The sequence below is a fragment of the Tupaia chinensis genome, unplaced genomic scaffold, assembly GCF_000334495.1.
Source record: "Tupaia chinensis unplaced genomic scaffold, TupChi_1.0 Scaffold143599_1, whole genome shotgun sequence".
NCBI classification, from domain to species: Eukaryota; Metazoa; Chordata; class Mammalia; order Scandentia; family Tupaiidae; genus Tupaia; species Tupaia belangeri.
The window spans coordinates 277,821-288,538 of record NW_006203445.1 but is presented as its reverse complement, the minus strand read 5'-3'; the positions used below and the strand labels follow the sequence as shown (position 1 = coordinate 288,538).

Below are 10,718 nucleotides of genomic sequence, written 5' to 3'. Positions count from 1 at the left end.
TTTTTTTGGAGAGGTTTTTGCTATAGGGCGCGTGCGCTCGCCAGACAGACAGAGAGAGACAGAGAGATAGAAAGCAGGAAATCACCCCCCAGGGGGGATGGCCACGCCGCAATCCCTTCTCCTCCATTCTCCTCTCGGGATCTTGGGCACGCACGCACACGCGCCCGGCGTGAGTTTAAGCCACCGGGTCCGGGACTCGAACCGCGGTCGACTATGTGGGAGTCCAGCGACATAGCCATTACGCTAACTGCTGGTCCCAAGGACGTTGGAAATCTTTATCAAAGCAAATTTAGTGGGAGATAGTAATGGGTTGAGACGTCAAAAGATGTGGGAAAATGATTATGTTTAAGTAAAAATGTATCATGTGCAATGGAAAAGCACAGTAATAGTGAACTTCTGTGTGCGTGAAGATCAAGCTAAGTGCTGTGACTCAGTGTGGCTTAACAGTTAAAGCCGTGAACTTGAATTCTATATTGGTCATTTGCTCTGTAACCTTGAGTGAATTACTTAACCTCTCTAAATCTGTTTCCTCTTCCATAAACTGGGGATAATATCTTGCTGGAGTGCTGTGATAATGAAGTGATATGTATCTTGGCACATGGTAGACTCTTAAATTATAATTACTATTATTGTAATGAAGAAATAGTAAATAATTTGTAGAGAGAAGTAAAGTAGAATGATGAAGTTTTAATAGTAATGTAAGTAACATATTTAGTGATGAAAGAGGAATGTAGACAGTTGTTACCATAGCAAAACTTTATATGTTGGAATAGCTTATAGCTATCATCTATTAAATACTTACCAAGCTGTGTCAGGCAGTGTTATAATCCTTTTACATGTATCATCGAATTAATACCATAACCCAGTAAAGTAAGTACTATTGTAGGTTCCCGTTTTAAACAGATGAGCAAATGAAGGCATGGAGAAGCTAAGTAGCTGGTCCACAGCCCTGCAGTAAGTGAGAAGGCACAGAATTACATCCAAGTCAGGTCATTGGAAAGCCATTCCTTTTCACTGCTGTGCTTTGCTACTTTTGACAGCTTTACTTGGTCAGTCATGGCTGGAACCAGGGCCCAGACAAGGTCACTGGATCCTGTCTCACATTGTCTTTGGCTCAGTTTTTCTCAAGGAGATTTTCCCTGTGAGGTGACCATTCTGCTAAAGGTCCTAGAATCACATACTCATAATTTAGCAACTTTAGTGGAAACGGAATCTCTTTTTATAATAGTTCTAGCAAAAACTAGAATTCACTCCCATTGGGTCAGTTTGGGTCATATTTCCATTCCTGAAGCAGTCATTGTAGCCTTCAGGTAGAGACAGAACAGAATGAAATACTCTTATTGGCTAGTCTGGGCTGTGTGTTCCCACTCCAAGACCTGAGACAGGAGCAGAGAACTCTAACCTACAGGCACACCAGGGTGCTATTGCTGGAAGAATGGGAGTGGATATGGCCAGGCCACAACAACAGCTGTCCATCACACTTAGGACTTTAGGACCATACTTGCGCTATAGGATCCTTCTGCGTGGTTGCTATTTTAACCTTACTATGTCAAATATTTTCACAGGATTATGATGAATTATGATAAATTGAAATCACGTCTGGGTGAGATTCATGATAGCAAAATGCGTCTAGAGCAAGATTTGAAGAAACAGGCTTTGGACAACCGAGAAATAGATAAAAAAATGAATAGCATCAAACCTGACCTGATCCAGCTGCGCAAGATCCGAGATCAGCACCTTGTGTAAGTAGTCTGGGACCAAACGGGGAGGGAGACACTAGCAGCAGGTTCCTATTGTAGCAGGGATATTTGTGGGGAAAGAAAATATCTGTAATTGAGAATAGTTCTGTCAGTAGTAGGGACTGCCAGAGTTTAACTGAAGTCAAGATGTGGAGCAAACCAGAATGTAGGACATTTATTCATACAAATGCCTCAGAAATCTCAGACGGTGCTGTGGCATGAGCAAAGTATAGAGCTACAAAGAACACATTAATGTTTGTCTAAAACACAAAAGCCGGAATCTTTGGCTACATGGTAGAACCATACATATAGAAATTACTTTTTTACAGGCACAGGGCAAAAAAGATACTAACAGTGGAGGCCTACAGACAAGCACATAGAACAGTCTCTTAAAGGGTTTTTATATTTAAACAATGAAATACTGTATATAAATGACAGAAATGTGCCTATAACAAGCACTTGGATTATTTGAGTGGTGAAACCCAACACTTTAATATTAGAGAAAGTATATGATTTAGCCAATTATAGGCATAATAGGATGTTATCCAAATATAGATTACATATGTATTCTAAGAACAAAATGTATAGATTAGGTTTTTAGAAGGATGAATGACTGGGACCAGCAGTTGGCATAATGGCTGTGTTGCTGGACTCCCATGTAGTCGACTGCAGCTCGAGTTCTGGACCCGGTGGCTTAAACTCACGCCAGACACGTGGGCATGCCTGAGGGCTCAAGAGGAGAATGGAGAAGGGGCTGCGGTGTGGCCATCCCCTCCAGGGGGTGATTTCTTGCTTTCTATCTCTCTCTCTCTTTCTGGCGAGTACATGCACCCTATAGCAAAAACTTCTCCAAAAAAAAAAGAAGAAGAATGAATGACTGTTTTAGAGGAAAGAATCCATGGAAAAGGAATATATTGGACTTAGTTCTGGGTAATGGGTAGACTGTTACGAAATATGTTTACAAGTGACCTTCATGCATGTAACACCACCCAACACCACCACTCCTGACAGAAAAAAAACAGCAAAGACCTCCAACTCTGGGTTTTCCATAGACTTCAGGATTTCTTTATGTGAAAGGGGATAGGACGGAATTTGTCACTGATTATAGCAGTAACAGATAAGTTTGAGTAGAGAAAAATTTAAGCTAATGTTTTTGGGCAAACAATTACAACTACACTAGGCTGCTCTCTCAAGAGATCATTTCAGTTTGTTATGTGGCCAAAAAAATAAAAATGTCGAGCAAGTATATGTTAGTGTACAGGACAACCTTGTGAACAGGGCGAGGAGGTACCCTTACCTAAAAGCAGATGTATCTGGTTTAGAATGCTTTTGTGGTTCTGGTCACTTCATGAAACTGAAGAGAGGCCCAAGTTTAGGCCAAAAACAAAGGAATGAATGGAAGCACTTCCTCGCCCTGAAAAGCTATAAAAATATAATGATGTATACCATCCCAAGGGACATGAATAAGTGTGATCTTAGTTTGTTCAGGCTGCTATAACAAAATACCATAAACCAGATCATTTATAAATAGCAGGAATTTCTTACAGTTTTAAAGGCTGTAAGATCAAAGTATAACAGGTTTCGTGTCTGGGGAGGGTCTGCTTTCTGGTTCACAGATTGTGCTTTCTAGCTGTGTCTTCAGACCTTTTACCTGAGAGTACTAATCCCATTCGTGAGAGCTCTGTCCCCACAACCTAATCGACTCCCCTAATCTCTACCTTCTAATGCTATCACCTTAGGGGCTAGAATTTCAACACATGAATTTTGGGAAGACACACTCAGACCATAGCACATACAAACCAGACTTTGAAAGGTCCATTAATGGGTCATGTAAGCTATATAAAAGAGTTTAGATAGGGGCTAGTAGGTAGCGTGGTGGTTAGGGCACTGGAATTTCCACATGGCCGACTGCAATTTGAGTCCCAGACCTGGCAGCTTGTTTTCTCATCCGCCCTCTCTCTTTCTCTGGCAAAACTCATGTGAAAAATAAATAAATAAATACATAAGTAAATAAAAAAATTTTTTTTGAAGAGGTTTTTGTTATAGGGCCCATGCACTCGCCAGAAAGACAGACAGACAGGGGACCAGCAGTTGGCGTAATGGCTATGTCACTGGACTCCCATGTAGTCGACCACAGTTTGCGTCCTGGACCCAGTGGCTTAAAACTCACGCCAGGCGTGTGTGCGTGCGTGCCCAAAATCCTGAGAGAATAACGGAGGAGAAGGGATTGCGGCATGGCCGTCCCCCCTGGGGGGTGATTTCTCGCTTTCTATCTCTCTGTCTCTTTGTCTGTCTGGCGAGCATACGCTCCCTATAGCAAAAAGAAAAACCTTTCCCAAAAAAAAGACAGACAGACAGATTTCATACTGAAATCTCCTTCCTCCAGTCCTCCAGCCCATTATAGTGGGCACTCGCACACTTGTCTGGTTTGTTTTAGGCTGACCCAACAGGGGTTTTGAGCCATAGTCATCAGTTTCCCTTGAGTGGTGTGTTACTCTTATGCCATAGAGCTGGTCCTAAAGCAGTTTACGTTTTGCTGGAGGAGACAAGTGAAATGCAAAATAATAAATTTTGGCTAAGTGCTATGGAGATGATAAGATACAGTGAAGTGTAGAATGCCTGGGAATGCCTTAGTTGGGATAGTCGGGGTAACCATTCTTGAGATGCTGTTGATGGCAGTATCTGAATGATCAGAGACCTTGGTTGGCAAGTGGTAATGAATAAAAGTAGTTTTATACTTTACTCCAGTATTATACCATTGGCCATCTGAAAGGATCTAAATCGATGTCTTATGTCATTGTACTTTAAGATATTGGTCATGTCTTAAGAGAATATGGGTGGCAAACAGTGGTACAGCAGCAAACTGACATTTTGTGAGGCTGACCCACATGGAAAGGTTCTGTGTTCAAATCTGGAGACTTCCCTGAGTATGCCAGGCATGCATGTGACCATAATCCAGGGCTGGCTGAAGGTGTGGAGGTGGATCACAGTGTCAAGATCCTGTGAGGGGTGTTGTCTATCTCTTCATCTCTGACTTTTTAACTCATAAAAGAAAGAAAGTTTTGTTTTTGTTTTTGTTTTTTTTTTTAAAGATACTATGATTTGCTTTGTGATGAAGTAAACTCATAATAACTACTCAGATTGCTATCTGATTTCTTGTGGCTTGGTTATGTAAAAAACAGCTGATGAAATTACAATTTTTTTTTTCTCATTTTTTGGAGAGGTTTTTGCTTATAGGGCACATGCACTCGCCAGACAGAGAGAGACAGAGGAGACAGAGAGACAGAAAGCGAGTAATCAACCCCCAGGGGGGATGGTCACGCCACAATCCCTTCTCCTCCATTCTCCTCTCGGGATCTTGGGCACGCACGCACACGCACTTGGCGGGAGTTTAAGCCACTGGGTCCGGGACGTGAACCATGGTCGACTACATGGGAGTCCAGCAACATAGCCATTACTCTAACTGCTGGTCCCAATAAAATTTCAATTTTAATTAGAATTTTAAACTCAGTTCAGTTTGGCCACATAGGAAATGGGTCTTTTGACTTAGTGAACATTGCAAATGCGATACCATTCTTACTTTAAACTAATGATTTCAGAAACAAATGTCTCCACTGTGTGTGAGTGCAGCTATGCACAGGATAGCATAACCTTCTAGAAAAAAATGCAAAACGACAGAAATGCCTAATTTCAAGTAGCTATCTGGATTTCTTCCTTTTTGCAGAAAGATTAATTCATCATGGTACTATTTGACAGGAGAGTAAATGGAAAGACTAATTTAGGGAGCTCTCTTGGCCATTTTTTTGTGGGATTAGGGAAATAAGAGGTTCTTAGGCTCTGGAAGTTTGGTTGGCTCAGACATACCTACTTTGTCCAGGCAGAGTTTGCATAGATACTGACACTGGTGTCTTCCTTCTGGCAGATGGCTCAATCACAAAGGAGTGAGACAGAAACGCCTGAATGCCTGGCTGGGGATCAAGAATGAGGATGCTGATGAGTAAGTTCTCTCCATACCTTTCTGTCAGAAGGCTTTGTTACCCAAAAGAATGGGCCTTTTTTATGCATCCTAAATGTTGCTTCTCTTTGTCACTTGGTACTGAATCAAGAATTTTGCATCTCTTTTAACTGGAATGGTCCCAAAGAATACCTATAGACAACACTTGCATTCAGAGACCTGTCCAGCCATGTGAAATCTGAATACATAGCATTGATATCCAGATATTCATGTTTCAGTTTATGAGATGAAACACGTGGATTCTGTGCTTTCTGTACCATAGTAAGTAATGAAGTTGTTTAAAAAGCACCCAACTAATTGCAAATTTGCTTTGTCATTTTGGAGTTAAAATTTAGAAGAGCATTTTATTCATGAATTTGCTTTTAGATATAAGTGACCTGGCTGTTAGAATAATATCGTAACATTTAATTTTTAGGACCTACTTTATCAATGAGGAAGATGAAAACCTGCCCCATTATGATGAGAAAACCTGGTTTGTCGAGGATATCAATCGAGTACAAGCAGAAGACTTACTCTATGGGAAACCTGATGGTGCATTTTTAATTCGTGAGAGTAGCAAGAAAGGATGCTACGCTTGCTCTGTCGTGTAAGTCTTCTCTGGGTTTAGGACTTTTTTGAAATCTTTGCATTGACTAATGAGGAGCCATGGCTTGGACATTAATATTTGTATAAAGGAAATGGTTTTAGGAGAAATTATATCTGAAACTATCTTAGGGACTTAAATTTATGTGATGAGCAGATTAGGCCCTGCAGTGTTGCTGTTGGATTTCAGTCTGTGATAAGTAATGTGAGATCTTGAATTGAAAAATTGCTTACTTCTTAGTAGTTTCCTCTATGCCTAACTTTGTCTCCATTGTCAGATTAGTAAAGGCTTGATTAAATATTGGTTTGTTAGAAAAATGATGACATGTTTTTCTACGCAAAAATGCATCATGACTGTTTTTTGTTTTTTTTTTTGAGAGAGAGATTTTTGCTATAAGGTATGTGTGCTTGCCAGAGAGACAGAAAGCAAGAAATTAACCCCCAGATGAGATGATCATGCCACAATCTCTTCTCCTCTTGGGATCTGGGACATGCACACACACACACACACACCTGGCATGATACTAAGCTGCTGAGTATGGGACCTCGAACCACAATTGACTACATGGGAGTCCAGCGACGTAACAATTATGCCAGCTACTGGTCCCACATCATGACTTTTCTGACAATCTAACAGAATTACTTTAGAAAAAAAATTCTACCTAAAATTTTAAATTAAATAATATTCTGTCAAGGTAGTGATAAAAATTTTAGGTGTGTTTTCCTTAAGATGATCTTAATGTTTTTGGGAAAATTCTATTTTCATTATAAAGGAAAGTGAAATTGTGCAGATAACTATGTATATTTCTTAAGAAGGAAAACATCTTCATTGACAAAGATCCTACTAAGAAAAAAAGGTATAATGGCTTTGAGGGCAAGCTTTGGTGCCAGATATGCCAGATTCAGATCCTGGTTCTGCTGCTTACCAGCTGTGTAACATTGGGTCAATCACTTAACCTTTCTTTGCCCAATTTCCTTATATGTAAAATAAGATGAACAATACCTATATTAGAGTATCTAATATTTAATATTATATTAGAATTCATATCTATATTAGAGTTTTTGTGAAAATTAAATGAATTAATCTTAAGTGTAATACAATATGATTTGAACAGTGCTGGCATGTAAGTATAAGTTACCTACTAATACTCAATGATAATTATGTTATGGACAATTAAAACAGAAGGCAAACAAAGATGATAAAGTGATTTTTTACCTCAAAGAGGACAAGGTGGACAGGTAGATGTAAGGCATTGATATTAACAGAATGCTCAGTGATTTACATGATTTACATTTAGTGGTTTACTTCTGCCATGGAGTCAGACTTTGAATCCACATTTATGTGGTTTCAAAATGCATATATTTCTATTTTACCATGTTTCTTCATTTTACTAAATACACAAGGTAAAAAGAATCACTATGAAATAGGTATTAGTAAGCCATGCATATGCAGAACTGTTGATTCTGATGAAGAAAGAGTAGTTTAGAAGGTTTCGTGGAAGATATTTGAGCTGGACCTTGAAAGGTGGAGTAGGATGTCTGTAGGCAGAAAATGGGGGAGGAGGGGCCAGCAGATGTATAATGGTTACACCGCTGGACTCTTACATAGTCTACGGTGGTTTGAGTCCCAGACTCAACAGCTTAAAACTCATGCTGGGTGCATGGGCTTGCATGTCCAAGATCCTGAGAGGAGAATGGAGGAGATTGCAGCATGGCTGTCTCCCTCGGGGGGATGATTTCTCACTTTCTATCTCTGTGTTTCTCTCTGTCTCTCTAGCTGGTGCACATGCCCTATAACAAAAATCTCTCTTTAAAAAAAAAAAAAGAAAACAAAATGAGGGAGGAGTTAAAAATGCACTGGATTGTGGTTATCCAAAGATAGACTACTTCTAACAGTTTCTTTCTTTCTGATTTGAGCTGCTCAAATGACTTAAGTGGAAGTAACAGGAGAGGATGTTTCTCAAAAGATTTGGGATTTTTTAAGAATAACAATAAGGAGGAAAGCAGTAAATCCAGTCTTTTACTCACACACTGGTCACTGGGTAGCAGCCTGTACGTTAAGGACTTAGCTGATAGAAATTCCTTTTCAGCAGCTTGGTTAATTCTCTAGAAATGAAGGAACAACTTCAGTGTGTTGAGAAATTATATTCCTGTTCTTCTTCCTTTAGCGGTGGACTTGACCAGAATCAAGTCCACAGCAGTGTAGGTTTCCCTTGCCCATGGAAACTGAGGTCACACTTCATATTGGAGTTCATATTTAGGATGGTTGGAAGCAAAAGAGGCTGATACCACAAAGACTTCAACTGGTTTGCTAGCCACTTTGGCTATAGAAAGTCTGACTACAGTGATCTCCCAATATACCTAGGACCTTTGCTGAAGTAGGGATTTGAATTAATTTAGTTTTTTTAGTAGACTCTCATAGCACAATTAAAATGATCAAGTAGTAAGACGTCAAGGTATGAAACTCAGTTTTTAAAAAAAATTCTGTTGATAACATCATAAAGACACCTAAGAAGTTACTGAACTCCAGGATTCTCTCGGTGTAAAGACCTGCAGTCAGCAATGCACGTATTTCACTGGATTGGGAAATCAAGTAGTGAGAGCTTATAATGGTTACTGTTGTTGCCATTTGAAAAATAAGACACTGATTTGGAGTAGAACAACTAGACAAAAGATCAACAACGAAATAGAGGACTTGAACAACACTATAAAATAGTTAGGTCTAACAGACATCTATAGTACACTCTACTCAACAACAGCAGAATAAACATTCTTTTCTTCAAGTGTACATAAAGCATTTTTCAGGACAGATCATAGGTAAGGTCATTAAAACAAGTCTCAATAAATTTAAGGATTGAAAACATTCCAAGTATGTTCTCCAGCCACAGTGGAATAAAATTAGAAATAAAAAACAGCAAGAAATTTGGGAAATTCATAAATAAGTGTATAATAAATAGTATGCTCTTAAATAACTGATGGATCAAAAAAGGAATACAAAGGAAATCAGAAACTCCAACATATCAAAACTTATAGGATATAGCTAAAGCAGTGCCAAGAGGACAGTTTGTAGCTGTTAAGTGTCTGTATTACAAAAGAATGATCTTCAGTCCAAGCACAGTGGTGCATGCCTATGGTCCCAGCTGGTGGGGAGCTGAAACAGGAGCTGCAACATGGTGATACGCTCTCTAAAATATCCCTACACACTCATGCATGCACACAAAGAAAAGAAAGACCTCAAATCAATAATCTAGTCTTTTCTAACTTTAGAAACTAGAAAAAGAGCAAAATTAATTTAACCAAGCATCAACATAATAAATATTACAACTAAGGTATATTCATTTGAATGGTTTATCCCTGAGTGTTTGTACTAAAACCAAAAATCAAAACATTATGTTTGTTAACAGAAAATTGTTCTGATATACAGCATGCAGTAAAATGAGATTGAAAGCATTATTTCTGGATTGATCACACTACATAAATTAGCCAGATGTGACCCCAGCATATCACAATGAACTCTCCCCATCTTGTGCTTTGCTTTACATTTTTAACAGTAGGACTTGATGTTTTGTGTATGTACACCCACGCCAAGAAGGGACACAAGAGTTGGGATTATTGTGGGTAACCTGAGCTTGCTGGAAACCAAAGAAAGGCTGAGTGTTTTTGTATGTGGCCTTCGAATTGGAGTGAATGGCAGAACCAGGCTGAACTATGTGTTGTAAAATAGGCAGCAAAGTATGGGCAGAATGGCTGCCAACTATTTTTAAATAACCAATAGCTGGTTGAGTTTAGTTCTCTTTCCCACTATACAAGTTGGCAGGTGAACAAGCTACGAAGCAGGATACTAAGAAAAATCCTGAAACCAAGAAGGCTGATGCCAGTGGCAAGGTTAAAAAGGGTGACCCCAAGACTAAAATGCCCAAAAAGGGGAAGCCCCATTGCAGCCGACACCCGGCCCCTAGTCTGGGGCATCAGCAGATACTCTCGATCTGCCATGGATTCCAGGAAGGCTATGTACAAGAAGAAAGACTTGGCCACTAAGTCCAGGATTGAAAAGAAAAAGGAGAAGGTTCTTGCCACTGTCACAAAACCAGTTGGTGGGACAAGAAGGTGGTAACCGGGTGGTTAAACTTTGCAAAATGCCTAGGTATTATCCTACTGAAGATGTGCCTTGAAAGCTGGTGAGCCGCAGCAAAAACAAAACAAAACAAAACATCCTTCAGTCAGCATGTGAGAAAGCTGCAAGCTAGCATCACTCCTGGGACCATTTTGATCATCCTCACTGGACGCCACAGAAGCAAGAGAGTGGTTTTCCTGAAGCAGCTGAGCAGTGGCTTGCTGCTTATAGCTGGACTGCTGTTCCTCAGTTGAGTTCCACTGCATAG

At 39.8% G+C, this 10,718-nt stretch overlaps 1 protein-coding gene across 2 annotated transcripts in view; it reads left to right on the top strand.

Annotated features, from left to right (window-relative positions):
- PIK3R3 (phosphoinositide-3-kinase regulatory subunit 3) overlaps window positions 1-10,718 on the top strand; it is a 97,881-nt gene that overhangs the window by 81,595 nt on the left and 5,568 nt on the right. For both annotated transcript variants that reach the window (XM_014582441.2, XM_006164225.2), the window contains 3 exons: window positions 1,566-1,742; window positions 5,662-5,736; window positions 6,170-6,340. In XM_014582441.2, coding sequence (XP_014437927.1) covers window positions 1,566-1,742; window positions 5,662-5,736; window positions 6,170-6,340 — 423 coding nt within the window. The remainder of the gene's footprint in view (window positions 1-1,565; window positions 1,743-5,661; window positions 5,737-6,169; window positions 6,341-10,718) is intronic.